Here is a 23070-nt window from a genome sequence, read left to right as displayed (position 1 = left end):
TTGTTTTGATCATTTTGTCTTTCTTTGTACTTCTGTCACTCTCAGGTCAGAGTTTCCTTTTGATATTATGTGTATATGGGTCAGGGAAACCAGACAATGTGCAAATAAATGACGACCTCAAAGTCACCTAAAAATGTACGATCAGATGATAAGAAGTAGTAACTGTTGAGTTTTTTATATATATTTTTTTTTATCCTGACTGGAAAAATAATTGGAGTATTATAAGGTTTAAATCTCATACTAAATGCAGTTTTGCATTTACCTACATATTTAGGCTCACAATAAAATAATTCATAAATACTATGGTTGTACTTTCACAAACACTTTACACATCAAAGATAACAGGCAACAAGAGGGACATGTGAAAAATATCCAATCATAATGCATAATAAAACAGCATAAACCAGCACTTATTGCCCCACACAGTGGGTATGAACATCACTATTGTGTGTGAAGATTATAATACTCTGTCATTAGGGATGACGGTTAACACAGGAGACCGTCGCTGCTTCGTCCCCCAGCAGTGAAATTGGCAGTGTGACCAGTAGGGAGAGACAGTGAGATGGGCGGTTTGTAGACTAGTGGCCGGGGCTTTCTTTTTCTCTGTGATTTTTTTTTGTTTTTGTGCTGGAGTGGATGGGAGGGAGCAGCAGCAGCCTCAGTACCAGGCAGTGCTCTCCCTTAGTACTGACTGGGTAGACAGAGGAGGAGGCTGCTACATGCTGCCGCCGTCACCACCGCTCCTGCTGCCACTGCCGCTCCTGCCTTTGTCGTAAAAGAGGGACGCCTTTTCATCGCGGCCACACTTGAGCCACAAGGATATTCTTTTTTTCTTTTTTCTTATTTTTTTCCCCCCAACAAAACATTTATTCGACACGGATTCCGAAGTGGGAGATTAAGCAGTTCCGGGCGTACCAATGTACTCACTACACGAGAGTAGCGGTCTGCTTCTGCTGGCGGTCTTGGCAGGACTGCAGGTAAATGTTCACATCAGCGGTTTGGGAGTTATACACCGGACACTTTACCGGGCTCGTTGTTTTGCGGAGGCGATGCTCGTTGGTTGAGTTAACGAGCCCCGCGGTCGAGCTGCTAGCCGGGCCAGCACGCACTTTACACTGCATTACTGTTTGTTTTAACACGGGCTTTTGTATGCACATCAAGAAATTCAGCAGAAAGTAGGGCTAGCACGAGCTGTAGGTAATTGTCAGCTAACGGTTCCTATGTTTTTGAATTAAACATCCGCGAGACGTTGCGTTGTTTATAATAACAAGAAACTACGCACATTGAAATGAATCGGTTCAGGGTCGGATGGTTTGAATTTTGCACCGACTCAGATAGGCTACTCATTTAAGTTCACATACCGGCTGAATGTTTTATTGTGTTGAAGTTGTTGGGTGACACGGGCCCACATTAACCCAGTTCTCACTTGGTTATATTTAGTTTAGGTTTAATATTTATGTAGATTGCTGCAGCGTGTCTTACACCCCCCCTCTTCTCTCTCTTGGTGAGTTAATTGCCTCTCTGGTAAAATCATGTGAAGAGCAACAATGAAAAGTAGTCAACTGTAAATGATTGCCCTACTGGTTTAATGTATAGCCGGAGTAAGACATATTAGCAGTGATGGGATAATGATTAGAAGTTGCAGCCTATAGTGATTTGGTGGAAACAGGCTATGTGGTTACTTTGTAAAAACTGCCCCCCCCCCACCCCCCAAAGCATCGGGCTGCACACTTCAACAATGCAGCTGAAATAGTTTATGAAAAGGATTTGACTTGTGTTTTCACACTTAAACCCAGAATATTGTACATCCTCGTGCCATTGTTGTAACTGCTAGAATTCCCAGAATCCCCCCACCCTCCTCTCCTCTCCTCTCCTCTCCTCCTCCCCTCCTCCCTGCATGCATTTTCCATTTAAATTCCTCTGATTAAGAATGGCAAGTGGCACGAATACCCACAATGCTCTTTTTCAGCAGGACTCCTCTCGTTTTACATTCTTTTGAGAGTGCATGCAAAGAAATAAGGCCAGGCCTCTGTTGCTAAGAGCTGAATCAATGCTGAGGTTGTGTGATTGAGTATATTTGGACATGTCTGGACACCAGAGTGTTTTCTTCAGTTATGGTCAGTCTGTGATTTTTTTTCACTGCCAGTGATTTCTTTCTTTCATGCTTGATTCTTGCTTTATGGAAACACTAGCTCCAGTGAATGCTTTTTTTTCTTTAGCAAAACTCCCTGTTTTTCCCCAAATCTATTGTGTTGACACCCAAAGCACAGTTTTCCTTTTCAAAGGAAAGCATAAAAAAGACACCGTATTGATCACAGTCATATAGTTTCTTTACTCATCAGCAGTTGTTATTTCTTGTTTATTCAGACACTCGCACATAGATGTTTATTCCCACAACAGTGGGTCGTTAGCATTTACTTTTTATTCCCTTGTTCCTGCACTTCAAAGTGGAGTGTTTGTCCAGGGTAGTGTGTTGATCAGAGGGGCCGACCGGGAACGTCGGTTATAACCCTACCCTGTGCCTGGGCCCCTCCAGGGGGACAAATGGAGCTTGTTCTTGCCTAGCCATGCTTTTTGGCTAATGCTTAACCCTTTTGGCCTCATTATCCTAATTGCAGTCCCTGCTATAAAAACAACAGATGCTTTTGTACAACTGTGGGGACTTCAGAACGTGACCAAGAGGTTTTGGAGGCAACAGGGTACATTTTTGAAGGTTGATTTATGACTCATTGTTGCCCCCCCCCCCCCCCCCCCCCCCCCATTTCTCTCTCTCTCTCCCTACCATCACAGATTGCAGCAGAGGGCAGGGGCACCGCACCATGCAGGCCAGGCTTCTCTGAAGATGTATACAAGGTTGTTATGCCAGATATCACAGAGAAAGGACAGCCCCTTTTCAACGGTGAGTGGAGAAAATATTCCCAGTGCTGCTCCGTGGTGGATTCTTGTTATGTCTGTGTTTGATTGAGTGTGTGTATGTGTCGGCATGTGAATCAGTTGTGCGTGCTTGCATCGGTGTGTTACATTTCAGGGAGGATCAGAACAAGCCTGACATATTTAAACAATTAGCTCTGGTGTACTTGTGTGGTATTGCAAGTTGTGTAGTTTTCCTTGTAAACCAGCTCAAATGTGGTTCAGGTTTATACGGCTCCAGTCTATTCTGCTTACATGCTGTTTTCACTTTCAAAGCAGACACAAACACATGCAGATTGTTACCTAAATGCAAGACCATGCGTTGCAGCTAAAAAAGTTTTTGCAATTTGCATTTTGTGGAGATGAATATTAACTGCTGGCATTGTCATTTAAAGTGGGAAAACTTTGTTGATTGCATTGGGGACACTTCCTGTTGCAATGAATGAAAATCAATTACACACAGATTTGAATACTTACGCAACTTTAATCAAGCAAATAACCCAACTATTAAACATTCTATGCCTGATGCTGGAGCATTGAGATATTTCCATGATCATATGGCATAATTATGCATTTGGTTTTTTTTCATTGAACATCAGTTTAGCACAGATTTAAAGCATCTGCTACGTATTTATGTCTGTTACTTTAAACACTTAAATGCCTTAAGGTTCCTGTGAGAATCATGTAGTAACTCAGTGGCAGTAATAACAGCAATTTAACCATCTTTCACGATGTTTGTTGTAGCAATAGTCCTTCTGTTGGGAATCCAGTTGTAGTGGGATTATTTATTCTAACATATAACCTGGTGCAAACAAGAAAGTGAAAAATAATGATTTTTTTTCTCGCTGTAGTCCATTACATTGCCACAGGCATGACCAATACTCTTTGGAGTTTAATATTGGCGAAATGAGGATGCAGCTACCGTGAAACTGTATGCAAACCTACCGACGGTAATAAAACTGGAACATATCACCAGTGTGCCATTAGAGAGGTTAGAGCCTTGAGGTCATTTGGACCAGAAAACATTCTCGCTTGTGTTAGATTTCACAGTGTGTGCCTAGAACTTGCACGCTGCCACCGGGTGTGAGTCAGTGAGGTGGGGTTGTGGGGTGGGGGGGGGGGGGGGTGGGTAGCAGTGAAGGGAGAAGAAAGGAGAGAGGGAAGAGAGTGCTTAGATGGGTGGGTACAGCTTTCACTAGGCTTTACCTTGTGCACAAGTTTCCGTTTGATCCTGCAGGTGATGGATTTCCCTCTGTTGGCTTGTGGATGAGCCGTGACCAGGGGTAATCAGGTTCCCTTTTGTTTGCCCCTCGCACTACCCCCCTCTCCTCTTTTCTCTGCCTTCCCTTCCCCCAGCAAGCTGTTGCTCTGTGGAGATTTCCTTGATAGAGAGGGGCACTCCTGTGTCATTGTAATGCAGCAGGGCTCAGCAGCGTGGGATGATGTTAATGAAACTGCATTCTCTAATGAAAAGCTCCTGTGGCATGTTTTGAAAGACAAAAGCCCCCATAGTGTGGAGAGTATGCTTAAAGTTTTTCAACTTTGCTTTCACCATGCTGTTAAAGAATATTGTGTCTGACCAGGGGTAGAGGATTTTTTTCTTTTTTCAAATTGATGCTTCTATAGCTGCATGTAGCAAACTAATACATTTCGTGGTATTTCATTAACGTGGTCAATTGTTCTCCTGAGCAGTGAATAGAGACCTGGGGTGAATCTTGATGGAGTCATTTTATTTTTAAGCATACAGACCTCAACATGTTAAAACAGAACACATAGGCTGGGACATGGTATGAATAACCAAGTCACTGTTTCCAGTATGCATAAACGTCTCCTTTAAATTATTGATGAGTAGTCACCAGTTGTCTGTCGGGCTAGTTATTTGATATAAGATCTGCCAAGTATCACTGTAATAATATCAGCAGAATATCTAAGGTGTCAGTAATATGAGTCCTTTGCTCATATTGTATTGCTTTTGACCCCAAATGTGCATTGGGATGCAGCGGGGGTGAGCTGTTAGGTATCTTTGTCCTATCTAATTGCAGTATCTTCTTTGCTATTGATTAAGAGAATACACATCCTGAGGCTTGTAAAACCTGGAAACGGTGACAGTTAACATGTAAACAGCTCACATTGTATGCGCTGAACTAAAAACATCCTGTGGATTTGATAATGGCAATTGTGGCTAACCAGTTAACATGGCTGTTTGATTGTAAGATTGAATCACATTCCTTGGGGGAGGGGGGCATGAACTGAGTTTTAACTGTTAGCTAGCCAAGTGACGCCCCATTGATTTGCAATAGATTTGTTAAAATGCATTTCTTCAAAGTTGCTTGGCAGAGAGGCTCAGAGGAAAGCCAGGAAGGACAATTATTCTTCTATGAGAACTCCTCTCCAATGATCCATTAAAGGGAGGTTACGCCCATTGTTTGCGGATGCAAAGCCACATCAGGCTTAGGAGGTTACCCACTGTCTTACTTCTGGGGTCCATATGACCTTGATTTAAAGGTTTCAATATTTGCTCTGGCCTGATAACGTGTGAAAAGACACAGCCAAATATCATTATTTGTTATCAGACCATCGTACAGATGAAAGCAGCTAAGTCTTTTAAACATCAGTCCCGCGTTCCCTCTTATCTTGTTTGGTTGCTTGATAAAGTCACTTGTTTTCCTAAATTGCATTTAATTTCAGGTAAGCTGCAGCTGCGGGTGGTTTGCCCCTGGGTGTCTAATGGAATTCTGGTGGCTTTGGAGAGCTGACACACATTGTGCAGTTTATTCCAGATGAGGCCTCTAAAGCAGGGTTGCAAAGTGAGTCAGTCGGAGCATTATTCAGCAGAGGTTTCCCTCCCTAAAAACTGGGTTAATGAAAAGCCCAAAAGCCTAATTGAGCTTAATACACTCTCTTATGCTGCAGTTCTTCCATCCCTACCCCCAACCATCTATTCTGCTTTCATTTTTCTTCCCTCCACCCCTCAGCCTTGTGTTTTACTTCTTTTCTCCACAATTCCGCGAGCTCTGGCGATGAAAGAGATGTATGTTTATAGTCTGCTTCAGCCTTGGTTCAAGTGCTTTGAATGTAAGCGTGTCAAGAGGGTCCACTGAGCTGGCTCCATAGACGTGTTTGGGGGTGGGGTGGGTTTACAGTTGACCAGCTTAATAATGTGATTAAAACAATTAGTGTCAACGTCTGCAATAAGAACGCGAGCCCACTTGGACTAAACATATCTCAGAATTTTCTGTTAATCTACCATTAGGTGTAATTACTTCTCTTTTCTGTGTTTGTTTAAGACCGACCTTTAAACAAACCTGGGTTCTCCTCTTTTGACAAGAAAAACATTGCATATGTGAAATCCAAAACTGACTGCACTGACTGAACCCACTTTTGTGCTGTTCTGGTTCTCTGCGCTCTGTTGAGATTGTGATGGCCCTGGGTACAGCTGGGGCCACTCAGATATGTTAAAGGGGCCCCAATGTTTTTTTGAGACATGACCCTGCTCGACCCTCTCCTGTAAACCTGGTCTGAGTGCTCCGAAACGTACTCAGCCCCTTTTTTCTGCTCTCAGACTGGGAATGAGACCGGCGGTGGGGGTTTCCTGGCGAGGTGTAGATGAATGGAACACCAGCCAAAAGAGGTCCTGACCTATCACCTGGGAGGCCACAAATGCATGGCACCCCTACCTCATGTTGTTCTGACCTACGAAGCTTGTTCATCACTCAGAGAAACAAACAAAGCCAGATTTCACTAAGCCAGGCTCTGAGGCAGTCTGCATTGAACGTTTCCAACAGCAGTATGAACCTTTATATTAACCATGTCGACTGTAGCATTCGTATTGTGGGTCGAGGACTATAAGGGACTACAGTCTTTGGACCATTGCAGAAGTATGGTTGTATATATCCCCAGTGTCTCATGAAATATTCAATGAGAACTTTGAGAAATAAGAAAAATGAAGAACAACATGAGACACTGAATTGCTTCCTTTTTAACAGCATATAGGGGCTTCTGCACACTTCACATATTCTCTTTGCCACTGTGGGACATCAAGAGCAACACCAAGACCACCCTTGTCCCTTTGGTCCAGATCTCTTTTATATATTTTTTCCCAAGCTAAGGCAGCAGTTTCACTGTAAGTTTGTTCGTACGAGCAGTCTATTGTCCCCATCCCCCCTTCTTTTTTTCTGGAAGTGGATCAATGAATCCAGGGTCTTTGTTTGCAGTGATCAATATGTTGTAATGAAGGCTGCGCTCCAATTCCCAGCTAAAGCATCACTGGCGGGTCGGGGGTTGAATTTGTTTTATTCTTTATTGTTATCAGCCTGCATAAATTTATTTTCATCTCCCGTCACTGTGTCTTTTTTTTTTTTTTTTTCCTGGGAGCGCCATGGCCTAGATAACCACCACATATTGCGACAACAGATTGAATCTTGGCAGTATATGGTTTTGGAAAATAACCTTTGATGCAGTTTGCCTACAATATGACAAGGATGCAGAGTTAGTCGAATGCTACTGCTAGGGGCAGAGCCACCATCACCATTTGTCAGAGGATCACAGCTCCATTGCAGACCCAAGGCCATATCATAAAAATGAAATAATAATAATGTGAGTGTATTAGAGCGAGTGCACCCATTTGTGTCTAATTTGCGGTCGTGCTTTCCGAGCCTGCTGGGTGGCATGACTGGAGAGGACATATTTTATTTATGTCTGACCTTTTTAGGCTCGAAGTTCTTAACCAAACCAAAGGAGGCAGACAGGAACCTGTGCAATGCCAAAATGTAGATAAGGTATTTTGTGGAGGGCTGACATTGCCCTGGTGGCTTCTCATCACCTCTGTTCTTATCGCTGTTATCAGCTACAGGCCCTGCCCTCTGCTATTGGCACCTAACAGCGTGCCTCTGACATTGGGCAGCAGTTAAGGTGTCCCTCTCTCGTTAGTGTGTGCGTGGGGGGTTTGTCCTTGGCATATAATTAGATTGTTCTACCCAGACAGCCCTTAGTGGTGGTGGACAAATGCACAGGCTGCTCCTGGTAGCAGAGGCTCCAGGAACCAGCTTTTTTGGTAAATGCAACTTACTTGGCCTAGATTGCCTACACGAACACAAGATTGTCTCTCACGAGGCTGCACGGAACTACATTTGCCTGATCAAAATTTCATCGTGTGTTATTATTATTCTTCACAGCAATCAGATACAGATTTAAAAAGAAGGGCTCTCACTGCACTGCTCCTTCACACAGTCACATGAAGCTTTTATAGGTTATTTGGTTGTGAATCCCACCTGGGCCCCTCCATGAAAGATGCCGTATTGCTATGGTTTTAAAATTGATGCGTGTGCTTCCACCTGAAAGACTGTCGAAAGAGAGCAGATTTATTTATCCCTCTAAAAGAAGCCTTCCCTGTTTGCAGAGGGAGCTGGGATCATTCTTAAGGACTGTGGTGTGGCGTGCATGGCACATCTGATTGGTTTTATTTAATGTGAAGAACACCCAGAGTGCACATAAGATGACCCCACTATGTAATGAGGCCAGGTATAAATAGCTGTATTGACCTGGCTTTCTGCATATATGCCTTCATATAACTAGGCTAGTGTTATTTTTCAACAAATAAAAAGCTGGAATCAGTGTAGGAATGAAAATGCCAGCTTGCACCAAGAAGACAATACATCAGCAGTATGGAGTGAATTGTTAACTTTTCAAGGGACTGATTTGTGGATTTCAGTTCCATTTTTCTTCAGTGGGGCAGCCTTTTTTTTGGTTGGCAGAGAAAACAACTCTATATCTCTCTGTCTGTACAAAAGAAAAGCGCTGTTTGCAGTGTTGCCGCAGCTGTTTATTGTGCAATACGGCTGTTCCATCTTTTTCCCCGGTTGGACTCTCTGCTGTGCTTGTTTTTCTCATTATGTTAAGCTAGATAAGAGCACAGGGAACCTTGTCCCCAGGTTTACCATCAGCAGGCATGTGAAGCGAAGCCACTCCCATTTCCCCTCTACTTTCTACAATCTTTTGTCTGCGAAGCAATACATTTAGCTTCAGCTTTGTTGCCCGTGGACAAGAGTGCATTCAGCGACTGCCTAGATGCAGATTCAACAGTGTTACCTGTCTCGCGTAGCTCTGAGCGACAGACAGCGGGGAGACACGCTGTCTCTGTGTGCAGGGTCAAAGAGGGAAGCTAATACTCAAATGAATATATTAATGAGACTTTGAGCAAATGTAGAAAATAGAAGCAGCACTAGCCCCCTAATTTAGCCCGCCCCCCCTTTTTTTTGTATGCATGTGACACAAATAGCTCACATTCTCAAACCTCATGCTGTGTTCAAGAGCCTACATGAATTGGCACACTATTATTCCCCCCGAACAACAAAAGGAGAAATTTGATGCAGGGGACACGTTAATTGACCCAGATACTCGAACCGTGTTCACAAAGGCCAATATCCTGCCTGGGAAGAGAAGACTACCTCCCGCGGGCCACGCCAACTATTGTGTTCCGGCAGAGGCTTCAATTTCAACACAGCAGCTCTTCTCTGGACACCAGCCTCCCGATGAGTCGCTGCCTGGCTCGCATCTTGTGACATTCTCCATGCATACTGCTTTTAACCAGCCGTCTTATCACCTCCACCACTCTCGTCCCTTCCCCTCCTTCCTCCACACGTGAGCTTTAAGATGGAGGAGCTCCCTCGGCTATACGTTATGATTGATGTGCCTTAATTGAGTAATGCAAGGGCAGTGCCGAAGCGTTTAGCTCTTGATTCTACAACCGAGTGTGTAGCTTGCAGTCATCTCGGTCCCTTCTTGGCTTCCATTGTTGAATATGATGTTCAATTTTAGTGATGTTTTGTGAAGCAATTTTTTTAAATTTTCCACACTAACATGCTGTTTGCACCTGTCGAGATAGGATATGAATAAAGCGTTCCCATTTGCTATTGATTGATCTTATCATTCCAGGGACCTCCGGGATGACAGTTATTTCTATATTTTTTTTGCTTGTCTCACAAAATAAAGAATATCATTAGTTTTATTTATAGCATTGGTGATTGGTAACATTACCCCCATAACCCCACCCCCAAAGTGTTGGCTCATCAGATAACCACACATGGCCCACCATATTACTTGTCTCAAGTGATCTACTGTTACCGGGCCTTGCTGACACCAGTGTCTGCCATCACCACACAGATATTATGATTGACCTGCAGCAATTTCTAGTCTCCATTTGAGCGCACACTATCGCAGTAAGCAACATATCGCTCTGCGGCCTGCGATGTCTGAGTTTGTTTTATCTCTTCCTCTGTCGATATTTACTGAGGCATTAAAGCGCGTGCAGCATGTTGCCACTTTATTTCCTGTAGCACTGCCTGCTCAGCAGGGCAGGGGCTGCAGGGAAGTAGATTCTTACTGAAGGGTATAACTGCTTCTATAAACTGAGGGTCTGCTAATTTCTCCTAACATGTCAAGTTTGACTTTTATAAAGTAACCTTGTGCATAAGGCAAACATGCACCGGTAAGCTGGCTGAGACAAAGGCATATGGCGTAACAGTTTGAATGTGATTTTGTTTTGAATTTCTCTTGTCATAAATTACTTTCTGCCTCACGTTGTGAGCACAATGAACCGGATTGTGGAGATAATCCAAAGGGGTTTATCATCATTTCCTAGAAGTGGCTAAACCAAGAGATGTCTGAATACTAAGTACCAGCACGACTCCATCACAAATCTCACAACTATATTTATGTTTTTGCACAAAATCAGCTTTTACACCTAGGACCTTTGCTAACACTTATTTTTTTTAGCAGCATCCCAACAGACTCTTACCACAAATGTCAAATGTCGGTTAGATATGCTCAGCTCTTTTGAATGTCTAGGTTTGCTCCAAGTCCTGAATAAAATATGTGATCTTTTTACCTTGCGAGATGCTTGAAGTTCTTCACCATTTTCTTGTTTTCATTGGCTCTCTGCCATTTCATCCTTGGCAGGTAGAATCTGCCTGTGTGAGGTTGTGAGCCGGGATCAGGTATCGATTAGAGCCGCTCGATTAATTTTAATAAGATCAATATTTTCGTTTACAGCTCTGAAACCTCATTCGTATATGACAACGACTTTGGCTGGTTTTGGATTAGCATGAGATCGATTGCATTAAACTAGACGCACCTAATTTCTCCCTAAATTGCAAATTGAGGTCAAAATGAGTCAGAAAAAAAGGAAACAGGTGAGGCTGGTGACTGTGAGGAAGGAATTTATCGAGGCTGGTTTTTACATAAACATGCTTCTGCCCACATTCTTTTGCATAAAAATCTTTCTAGGCTTCCAGGATGATTATCCTTTTACCTGCTTTGCCTGCTTTTGCTAACCCAGTGTGTGATTTTAGACAGTATGCTGGTATTCCCAAGACATTGACCACCTACATTGCCTGGTGAAAGGTGGAACCACAGTACCAGCCATTCCTTGTCTATACCTAATCCAATCTCTTGCTGTTTGGAGGAGAAAAAGTAATGAACATAAAGTTTAAAGCTAGTGCTTCTTGTAGGACTAGTGCATTGCATTACACTCTCCAGGTGTTGCAGTTTTCTAGTCAACATTACTTTGGGTTTTAACAAAAATAGATAAAGTGAATTAAGAAACATCCTTTTTACATTCCAGAGTGATATCTGATTCAGTGGTGTTATTACAGAAATAGTCCCTGACTTGGCCTTGATAACTCAGCCCTGTCTCTTGATCTTTGCATTGTATCTGGTAACACTGTGCACACTGTCTGCTCGACAGCCGTAACGCAGGTTTCCAAATGCAGCGCCGCACATACCTTTCATCTGATTGAGTGCAACACACTCAATCTTATATAGGTCCTGTGTCAGCCCCTCACTCTCACACTAAGTGTTCCGAGCATGGTGACCTTTGTAGAAGATAAGCTTCCTTCGGCTGACTTGAAGAGTTTGGAATAACGGCCTCAACCATTAATTTATAGCGTTGCTAACCATATGAGGGCTATGAGCCAAGGTTATTGACCTTTCACGCCTGTCACTAGTGATAGAGGAAGCTAGACCCAGGAGGAAAATGAATTGAGCTTATTATAGTGCTGGGCTTCGAATCAAACCTAGAGGCCAACTTTATTCTCCAGTTTTCTCTTTCATTTAATCATTACTTTTTTACACTGTTTGACCAATTGTCTTCTGCTAAAATAGAAACTGAGAGAACTGGGAGTTACACTGAATCATAATGTAATGCCCCTGTGAATGTGTCTGGAAGCTATCAGGGTGCAATGTGCGAACTGCCTGAAGGATTAACACTTGGAGCACAAAAACCATTACAGCAGCACATCTTGAACTGAGGTCATCATTATCAGATGAACGATTCTGTAGATTCCAAATGACTTAATCAAAGTTTTTTTTTTCTTTCCCAAAGGCAAATTGATCTACTAGACAGACATCCCAGTTCTAATTCAGTCACAATTCTCTTTCTTGTTGTAGTAGATTGTTTGTCTGTGATATACATGTCTAGCTGTAAGACAAAGGAGGCAGAACAGGCAGAAAACCGCATGTATAAAATGAAGCATGTAAAGAATGTTGTGACTGTGGAGAAACAGAGCTGCGGATAGAGAAGATTGAGCACATGTTATTTCAGCCCCGTCCTCCCTCAGAGCTCGCAGTCTGTAAAACCTGGTGGGAGGCAAGGGAGGCATGCATTTATATTGGATCAACATGCTATGATGTTATTTTTCCAGCTCCAGTTCTTGTCTTTATAATCATACGTAGTCCCTCATGGGGTTCAACTAAAACCATTTTTATTGACTCTGGAGAGGCCTATCTCCACCTGATGCATTGTTTGTACATAGGCCCACAATCACATCCCTGTGGAAATAAGCAATAGATAAGAACAGAGAACTTGTACCATCTCTCTGTTTTTGTTATTAGAGGACCCCCAGAGTGAGGTCCAGCTTAAAGAATATTTTTTTAATACTCTACACTTATTCCATTTTACACATTTACCTGAGATATTACAACTGGGTAGCTGTAACCAAATTGTACTGCAAGAATAGAGACAGAATCACTGATGCTGCTTCAGCCATCCTCTGTGGTATTCATTTAGAGGAGCTTGTTGAATTTTTCAAGTGTTTGTTTATTTGCAACGAGATAACCAGAGGATGAGGTAAAAGGACTAATGCATGTGAATATTGCGTGCCAGAGTATGCCATTTGCAAATGCAAGGCATACTCATGTGGTGCGGGGACTTATGTGTGTGTTCAGGTGTGCGGCTGATCAAAACGTACAGTAGGGCACAAAATGGAACAAATATTATCTTTGCCGAGAGGTTTGGCATAAGTGGGAGGGCTATTTTGGACTCGAAAAGCTCCGTATCACAAAAGCTTATACCTCGAGCAGTGACTGTGTGGACAAGTGGGTGCCAGCTGAAGGAGAAATATGCACTTTGAGTATGATCACACTGCAGCTAAGTAAGGTTGTCATTCTGAATCTGAGGTTCATACACAGTTCAGGTTCAAAAGAGGATGACCACCAAATACTGAAAGTAAAGTGACAGCTGAAAATTTTCAGCTGAATTTTAATGTGCATTTACTCGAAAACCTGCATTGGACAACTTTGGCACTGTCGTCGTTATAGCCCTTCTGCTTTTTACACGCTCTTTTCTTCCTTTTTTTGAGGTGTTAGGTTTTTTTTCACGCAGAAGATGTCAGTAACTCACTGAGATTTTCAACCCAGGCGCTGCTTTTTTTTCTCCGCTGGAGTTGCTCCCACTGTGGCCCATTTTGTGCTTTGGGACCAAACGCTGCACTTTGCGCTGAGCACTTTCCTTAGAGTTATGAAATCTGTCAGGAGGAAAAGCACATGAAATTCCTGTCGGTTTATCACAATGCAAAGAATAAAGCCACACACCTGGTTGTTTGAGCAATCAAGTCAGGTTGAAAAACAAAACAAAAAAAACCCCATTAAGCAAGTGGGGATGCCATTTTTGGATGCTGTGGTTATGGATGTTAGTAATGGATAAAGGCACTAATTCCAGTCACCTGTTTGTTCTCATGCTCTGATCCGATTTGGTATGTAATTTGAAATCCCTGTCGGCGGTTGATAGAGCTGTCAATCACTAGCAGTCAATATGAATACCAAGGCTGCTCCCATAGTTCATTAGTCATTAGAGTTTCAATCAGCTAAGAAATGTTTAGACACCGAGTCAGTTTTTATGGAGAATGAGCTGTTGGCTTTTATTTATCCTTGGGACATTTCAGTGATGATAATATTGGCGAAACATTTTATTAGATTGTGCAGTGTAAAAAAAAACAAAAAGGATTAACTTACGAAACCCTACGAGTGGTGAACAAAGAACGTCTTCAGCTGATAACGGTCCTAAACAAAGAATGCTGTGGTTGGCTTGCCAAGAACATAAAACATTCACCATGACATGGCATTATTACTTCAGTGTTCAGTGTTTGTTTAAAGCAGCTCTCCCATCCCCAGCACACACACCTTGTCTTTAAATGTGGATCTTTTTGGATAAATAGCGGAAAAACAACTGTGGTGAACCCGTCTGAATGTTTCCCCTCTGTCCTACCAAGAATGTGTTGTCTAGGAGAGCTGAGGTCAAAAGACACAAATAAGGCTTTGTTCTGCATACACCCCGGCTTACTCTGTTCCGAGCGACTGTAGTGGGCAACACTGGCACACATTGTTCTTTTCAATCTGTTGAAAGATTGGGTAGTTTATTGCGAGAGAGAACACATATTCATGAGCTCTAATGCAGTATATTAATTTTATTTCTTTTTGACAGCCTAGATTCTCACACATTCTTGTTTTCTAAATTGGAACGTATTTTATTTTTTATTTTTATTAGACATAAAAACAATCTCAACAGAAAAGATTTATGATCTGCAGTAGCTACATATAAGTGTGTGGAAGAGATCTGTAGCTTTTCAGTAATAGATATTTGATGATACAAGATAGAGTACAATGAAATCCACTTTTGTGTTTGACATTTTAGACTAAGGATGTAGTGAGTGCAACCATGACTTCAGACTTCAATATGAGCTCACCAGTTCGCAGCGCTGTACACAGAAGTCAATACTAAACTACGTCTGTGTCAACTGATGTCCTGAGTGATAAGGTTGACAAATCATTCCATTATAAAGATGATTCATCCACATTTTTTTTTTTTGCACCACTTACAACGATAATCAGTTCATTCTCAGAGGAAAACAGTGTGGCCGTTGTTGCTTTTAATGGTAGGCAAACTAACAACTAAAGCCCTCTCACGCTGAGCACCTTATGAATAGGGCTGTTACAGGCATTAAAAGGTGTGTGTGTGTGTGTGTGTGTGTGTGTGTGTGTGTGTGTGTGTGTGTGTGTGTGTGTGTGTGTGTGTGTGTGTGTGTGTGTGTGTGTGTGTGTGTGTGTGTGTGTGTGTGTGTGTGTGTGTGTGTGTGTGTGTGTGTGTGTGTGTGTGTGTGTGTGTGTGTGCGCGTGTGCGCGCGCAGCAGTAGGTGTTGGACCCTGCTGACAGCTGGAACAGCATTCTGTGCAACCTGGCTACAGCTAGTGTGGTGTCTCGCCTCTCCTCAGCCTATCCTCTGATCCCGGGCCTTCATTTATTGGTCCGTCTGCAGTGCGCTTGGAAAATGCAATTGCCCCACCATTGATTGTGTCTGTTTGAAATAGGGCGGTCCAGACACTGGGAACATGCCTAAGTGGGTGCTGTTGTTCTTTTTTTTGTGCTTTTTCCCTTTTTACGGTTTTCCTTTCTCATTCCTATCTTGTCTTTCTCTCCCATCCACCTCGTGCGAAACCATTCTTGACGTGCGGCGCAGGCGAGACGATGGTCCCTCACCGGCTTATCATGCCTTCCACCAGACCACCAAGGGGTCTAAGCATGTGTACGCAGACAGCTGTGCACCACTGTTAAACTCCATTCTGTGCGGGATAAGTGGGGATTGGCATGTACTCTGCCCGTCAGAGCGGGTTCATCTGCTCAAAAGTGCGACAGCTGGACAGAGCTTTTTCACTCCTCCCATATGAAAAAGATGGACAGAAATGAGACATAGAGAGACAGAATGAGAGGAGGGACAGGGAGAGCGGGGTAGCCACAGCTTCCTGACTGTGGCTTGGAGCAAAGCAAATGTTGGCACATGTGTTATGAGTTAGCACCGACATGACTGTTTTTAAGAGTGGCCTAACATATTAAAGCTGTGTGGCTGGCTCATCTACTTTCTTCCTTTACTCTTTATGCTGTAAACACAGAGCAGTAATGGGAGGAAGGGCATAAGAAGAGTAATTTATGTGCGAAGGAGAAGCCTGAGATGAGCCCTCCCTCCGGGATTAATGGGAGTCTCTGTCTCTGTTCAGAGGAAATATGAAAGGCCCTTTGTTGGTAAAGGGCTTGCTGCTGCCAGCAAATAACTAGCCCCTGTCATATCGAAAATCCCGCAACCTCTAAATTCATTGCCTCCTCTGCTGCTCATCCTTCACCCCTTTTTTCTGTAAGCCTATGTGTTTTCTGTCAAAGTCGCTCATTTATGATTCTACATGGTGCCTGCTGTACAGAGGCCCAGGAGACACAAGCTCCCGTTGTTAGTATTCACTGTCACTTCTAGAGTTCCGGCCATTGGGTGAACAGAAGGAAGTCTGGGAGGAACAGCGCCGTACAGGTGGTGATTCATAGTTTCACCTCTGATATCATGTCCAGGATTTTCCTTCTCCTGTTTTCTGTCTGGTGTGTTTTAATTCCAAGACTCGCTATCATTTGAGGCAGGGAATAGCTAGTTTGCTGTGGTTAATGTGCGACCGGCGGGCTGTGCTGCTGGTGCTGGTGGTTTATTTTTAGTGTCGGTGCCGGTGTGTGTTGGTCTGTGCGATGGCGAAGTACACCTCCTTAGGCTTCGCTAAATAAAGAATGGCCTATCAGTGAGGGGAAATGACTGTTTGGCACTGTGCTGGTAGTGTGTCTTTCATCAGGTCACACATTGGTCTCCTCACACCTGCGTCTCAGGACAGCAGGGTGAAAGGTTGTTGGCAGGTGTTAATTGCTAAAAAAAAAAAGGCTTTAGAAAATAAGGCAGAGTATTGCTGTGGTATCTTTTCCCGTCCCCTGAACCGATATTTCACACTGCTAAGATGATTATTTCTGACCAGTCACAGTGGTTTAGATTCTTCCTTTTCCAACCACACCAAAGTGGGAGGAATAAAGTATTGTTCTGTTCTTTGTCTGCCTTACATTTGAATTTTCTGTTTGCCGTAGGAATTCAATAAACCGTACAGATTAAAGTGTTTGTACAAGAACTCTCTTTTCAGTGGCTCTGAGCTTACCAGCCCTCTGAAAAGAGTTTCATTTCTCTCCTCTCTCATGTCCACTGTTTCATTTCAGCAAGAGGGCTTTAAAAATGTTTGGTTTTCTTGTACAGCGCTTGGAAGAAAAACTGTTTACTCGAACATCTCTGTCGCACCTGAATAAATCTTGACCAAATGTGTGGAGATATAGCGGTTGAATTGTTGTTCCCAGTTTGAACCTAAAAATTTATATTTGCGCTTTAAATTTAAAAAAAGAATAGCTGTTTTGAGCTGTCCTTGATTCAGCTGTGTTTGCCTTCCCTGCCTCAGGACTACCACAGTGAAAGCAGAGAATCTATTGGCTCCATTGACTTACTCGGGCTGTCTCCAATGGATTTGACATGGATAACGCGGTTGTGTTTGTAACGAAAGGGGGGAGGGGGCTTAATAAAGGCAGGGGACCCCCAGCTGACAAAAGAGGGAGGAAGACTGAAATGAAGAAGACGGGAACTTAAATGAAGAAGGCTCAACTTGGCAAAAGCCATAGGTTGTCAGGGGCAACAGAAACGGCTCTGTGTAACCTGCCTCCCTCTCAGCCTCTCTACAAGAAACGCCGACGCTGGCGTATATAGTGGGACAGAATACGAGCCTGACATTGAAAGGGTGAAACAAAATACACACACTGGACGTCTGCCTTATAAATGATTTATAATTGAGTTTTCCCGGGCTCTGCTTGGAGTGAAGATGGAGGAGAGCTTTAATGAGCTTCATAGTTTCATGTTATTCTATGCTTTAATTGTAATACTGAGGACGCCATTCATTTGTTTAATTTACTAGACTGGGAGCTGATGGCTGGGCTGGCATAGTAGGGGGGAGTTTAATGGCCATCCTCTGGAAGGGATAAGGCTTATTACGTCTGATGGGCCTCCTGTCTCACATAACCTAATGTGGCCATGATAGACAGAGGATTCTGAGTTTGGATACATTGGAACTATAAATCGAGGCATATTCCCAGGCCCCGGGACTTCCTAATTGCCCATTAAGGGCCATGTTTGTAGATGGAGGGGCCAGATGTCCCTGATGTGGCTGAGGGTCCAATGCGGGCTTTGAGGCGGCATGCAGTTTTAAAGTGAGGAGGAGCATGGGCTGGACAATGCCCCTCATTAAAGTGACCTGTTCTCTGCTAGCAGAGCAGACCCATAAAAAACCCCCTTTAATGTTCCTACCAGTGAAGAGCCACAATTTGCCCACAATTCCAGAGCCGTAAAAAAGGGAATGGAATTCCATACGAATTCTCTGCTGTCATAGCTCACGGCACCAGCTGTCTGTCCGTGTTTAAATCTAACCCTCGGGCGCCACTCCCTCTCAGTTTGGTGTGTTCCATATGTTACATTGATCTTAAAAACTGGGCTCCCACTGGTCTACTTGAGCAGAAGACCTTAGCCCTGATTGAGAGGGACATATGCAAGGACAACATCAAACATTTCAGTATTTGGTTTTAAGATCACATGACCCCGGTTATGTTATCCGGATTGATTTATGATGCAAATGGGGCTTCTCATGTTACCACTCGCCCCGTTTCTCATCACCGTTCCCTCTCTCTTAGTGGATATACATACATGTGTAATTCGGTTCATGAAACCGGTGGTCATGAAACGGTAATTTAATTTGCCTCAGGCACACTGTCAGGGATAGTGCATCAGTGTCATACTGTACATGCATGGCAGCACCCATCCCTCTCTGAACACTCTATCTCTTGTTTGTGTTTGGGCTGTAAACCCCCGTGCACAGCTGCCACCGGGGCTTGTCTGGGGGGTTCTGTAATGCCACTGACCTCCTAATGTGAATTCCAGTGAGGCAGAAAGGCAAATGTTTGCGCTTCCAGGTCCTCCTGGTATCCTGGGTCGCTACAGCTGTCATGTTATCCCGTCCCTGCGCAAGCCTCCCAGCTCAGAATGCAACACAATATCTGCTAGCGTCCCAGCTGCAGACACTTTAAGATATCTGCCGTTATCTTCGGCAGAAACCTGCATACTTAATCATTAGGCCTCTGGCATAATGCCTTTCAGCCTCCAGCCCTAACTGGAAAACAACAACAAGTGAAGTTTTCAAGGAAGGAAGCTGATTTAATTTCCTCTTAATGCTATGCTATCCAATTTGTGCTGAATGCACTTTAGATGAACTGCATATATTCTTTTAGACAATCTACACCCTGAATTCTGTTCTAGGTAACAGATAGTAAAGCAGTATGCAAGAATCATAACCTTCCACCATGTCTTTAATTTTATTGTTGTCCTTTCTTCACGGGATGCTTTCACCTTGTTTGTATTCTGGTCACAATGAGTGCAAATGGAAATCTTATTTACACTAGCTGGGTTTAGGAGTGTTGGCCAGCACAGTGGAAAGTGTCCCCTCTTTGCCAGTCTGCAGGGACTTCACACAGCTCTGTTTCTGACGGATGGGTCTTTTAATGTGACAACTGAAAGAAGCTCACAGTTTCCACCATAGACCTGTACACAATATAACAGCCACTAGTACAGCTCTGCCTTTACCCCCCTCCCTTCTCTTTTTGTTTCACAAGTTTTTTTTGCCTGCCTTATTCTGTTCCCTCTTCTCCAGTTAAAAATGGGTATGCGATAAACTGCTTCAGGTTTCAGCGCAGGCTCTAAGATTCTTTTTAAAATGATAAAGCCGGCGGATAGCAGGATGAAGTGGAAATGCGGGCAGAGGGATGGAGGAACGCAGCACCAAGGGAGGAGCCACTCTCTTATTTGCCGCTGGGCTAAAAGCATTCAGCCCTTGCCCATTGTGAAACCTCACTAAGGGATTTGTGATGGGGATGATCTTTGACCCCCATACACCCACATTATGTAAATGAGTATACAAAAATGAAAGAGAATATATATATATATATATATATATATATATATATATATATATATATATATATATATATATATATATATATATATATATTTATTTATGACTTCGTATCAACAAAAAAAAAATCACTTGTGTTTTTACAGTACTACCAACCTGCTTTTCACTGTTCACTTGAGTATGTGTGGGTCTACTGCTTTTAAGTCAACACTGTGACACATCTAGACACATGAAGATGAACCTGTTGTTATGTAACTGAGCTTCTTCTTCCATATGTTGTTATGGTAGTGGTTGGGAAGGTAACCAGACCCCCTCCACCACCACCACCACCACCACCACCACCATCAGCCCCCCACCCCCCACCAAATGCTGTTATTGTCCCTGTGCACAAAGGATGGGGGGATGTGTAACACAAGATGGAGCACCACAGTGAGGTTCATGGACAACGCCCTTTCCCAGACTGTATCAACTGACCATTTCTGATCTTCAAAGTGTTATATTTCACACCAAAGAAACAATCTGGGAAAATGTTGATGTCTTTGTTGGTGTGAATGGGTTCAACAGGAGGAGGTGCTCATGTCTTCTGTATTCTGTCTGCTTTGGAGTAGAAATGGATGAAAGTTCATTACAGACCAACAATATTGTTGCAAAATAGTTTCTATAGTAGGCGCTAATTAACCTTACTACAGTATATGATGGTGACGACTTCTTTGCATGGCAGCCAGAAGGAGAATTAATCTTAAGCTCCTTTTGTACAGGGATCCTGCTGTATTGCTGTTAATCACACGCCTGGTTATGCCTCCTTTTGATGTCGGCTTTGTTCAGTTCAACATAAACAAGCAATATATCCATGGTTCTCAAAGTGGGGGGCGCATAGCCATTGCAGGGTGGGGGGCGCGGTAATGCTGAAGTGTAACAATTGACCCTTCACTAAGCATATCCTCTGAATAACATCTCTATATCGCCACCGCCGCCACCGCAGCAGCAGCAGCAGCAACAACAACAACAACAACAACATTATTTTACACAAATGCTGTTCCTCTTTCTCTCAGCATGTGTCAGTTAGTTCACAAAAGCACACGTAATGACTCACTGATAGCTGGAAAGTTAGTTAGTTGGCTCATCTGACAGCTGTCATTTGGGAGGTGAGGGTAGGGTTTTCCCTATCATTATAACAGGCGCGGGGCGTCTGATTTTATTTTTTGTTTATTGTCCTAAAGTAGATGGATTCACTACAAACTGTATGTTTTATGAGCAGCGGTAGCAGGTCGGATGGGGTGGGGGGGGGGGGGGGGGGGGGGGGGGGTTCTTATCAACCAAAGGGGGGCCCAGCAGAAAAAGTTTGGGAACCACTGCAACATAGGATTTTAGATTTTGGCATGCCAGTGGTCAGGAATCAGTGGCCTGACTTGTAACCGTGCCGACTCGTTCTTTTACACAGATTTGGATAGGGCTCAGTGACTACCTCCACTACTGTCTTTAAGGAACAACAATGCCCCCCTTCCATTCTAGCTTCACACCTTTTCATACAGGATGGTGAGGTATAATAAAGGTGCGACATTCCCACCTTGAACAGGTTGTAAAAGCGGCTTCAGACAGCCGCGGAGACGTGACAGTGCATCTGTATGGTGCATTATAAGACATATAATAAGGTTTTGTTTACAATAAGTAATATGAGGTCAGAGCTGACCAATGACTAATAAGGATTATCTGCCAGTTGAACCGGTGTTGTCTCTCCTCTGTGACTCATTATTTTTTAACAATCTTCCATGGAAAGTAAAGTTGACATTTATTTACCATTTTCCTGTGTCGGCTTTAACCAGAAACTGAAAACCTACCCTCCTGCCTTTTGTGTGTGGGGTTAATGAGTGTAACAGCACCTTCTTTGACACTAATGGAAGTTGCCTGGTTGGACTTGATGGCTCTCAGGATTCTGTATTGTCTTACTTTTTTTTCTCTCCCCCCGCTTTTATGTTGATTTTTGCTTGGTACTGTGATGTACCTCAGAGTGGAGTAATGTTTTTCAAAGAAAGAATGGCCTTCAAACCCAGCCAACTTCATTTTAACTTTATTTGTGATTGGCAGCAGCGGGTTAATGTGTGTTTATAGCAGAACATGTGCAAGAGGCGGTGGGGGGTTGTTGTTTTAAACTCTTAAAAGCTTGTAGCCTGATACTGAAAAGCTTTATACAGCAGCTGTTATAGCTGTATTTATTTTCACTCTTTTTTTTCATATTTCTCACCTGAACAAATTTTAAGGGTGGGAATAGCATCAATTGGATGATCAGAAAACAGTCAAAATTAAAAACAATTTGGTTACCGTCAATGATGCCCTTCTTATTGCAGGTAAATGTTTGCTTGTTTTAAACATTTGGACACAAGTGCAGGGAAATAGAGTTTTCTATGAGCATTTAACCAGATTAGCGCGGTTAGCTAAAGTCAGTTAATATAGATATAACATGCACCAGCACTACATTATAGGCTTAAATCCTTGATTTTCAATGGATAAGACAGTGAGCCTCACTGTCCAATGCTGTTTTTCATTTTTGTAATTGAAAACAGTTGCTGGATTACACTGAAATACTTGGCCTAGTATTTTTCTTTTTGTGCTTTTGAATAGTGTGGTCACATAAGTACAGTGTCAGCATTTCTACACGTCAAGATTCATTTCATGATGTGTTTTTCAATGTTTTTAATTAATACAGCATTTGCAAATGCATGGGACCCTTGCTTGTTTTTTAAAACCCAGTATGACTCTGATGTACTTGATTCAAACCATATGTTGAAGGGGGTTGAAAGGGTTCCACAGCATCAACAGACACAGCTGGCCGGCAGCCTGTGATCTCATAGCATGCCATGTTTGCCTTATTTTGCTGCACTCATCGGCCCTGCCAAAGCCTTACCTCTCCTAACTAATTATTTGCCCTCAGATGCCAAATCACATGCCGATGAATAACCTTCAGAACGGGTCAGTGTCACGCTTTCCCCAGGAAACAATAAAAGCTGGCGTATATTGTGGTGTTTTTTTCAGGGTTTT

General features: G+C 43.1%; 1 protein-coding gene across 1 annotated transcript in view; it reads left to right on the top strand.

Annotated features, from left to right (window-relative positions):
- Nucleotides 1-703: 703 nt before the first annotated feature.
- cdh2 (cadherin 2, type 1, N-cadherin (neuronal)) overlaps nucleotides 704-23070 on the top strand; it is a 61678-nt gene continuing 39311 nt past the window's right edge. The window contains exons 1-2 of the mRNA XM_083991607.1: nucleotides 704-977; nucleotides 2791-2899. Of these exons, the coding sequence (XP_083847733.1) occupies nucleotides 918-977; nucleotides 2791-2899 (169 nt within the window). The 5' untranslated portion in view covers nucleotides 704-917. The remainder of the gene's footprint in view (nucleotides 978-2790; nucleotides 2900-23070) is intronic.

Source organism: Trachurus trachurus (assembly GCF_905171665.1).
Source record: "Trachurus trachurus genome assembly, chromosome: 17".
In the NCBI taxonomy this organism is placed as follows: Eukaryota; Metazoa; Chordata; class Actinopteri; order Carangiformes; family Carangidae; genus Trachurus; species Trachurus trachurus.
The sequence above is the reverse complement of the archived record's forward strand: the minus strand, read 5'-3'. Positions and strand labels throughout refer to the sequence as shown.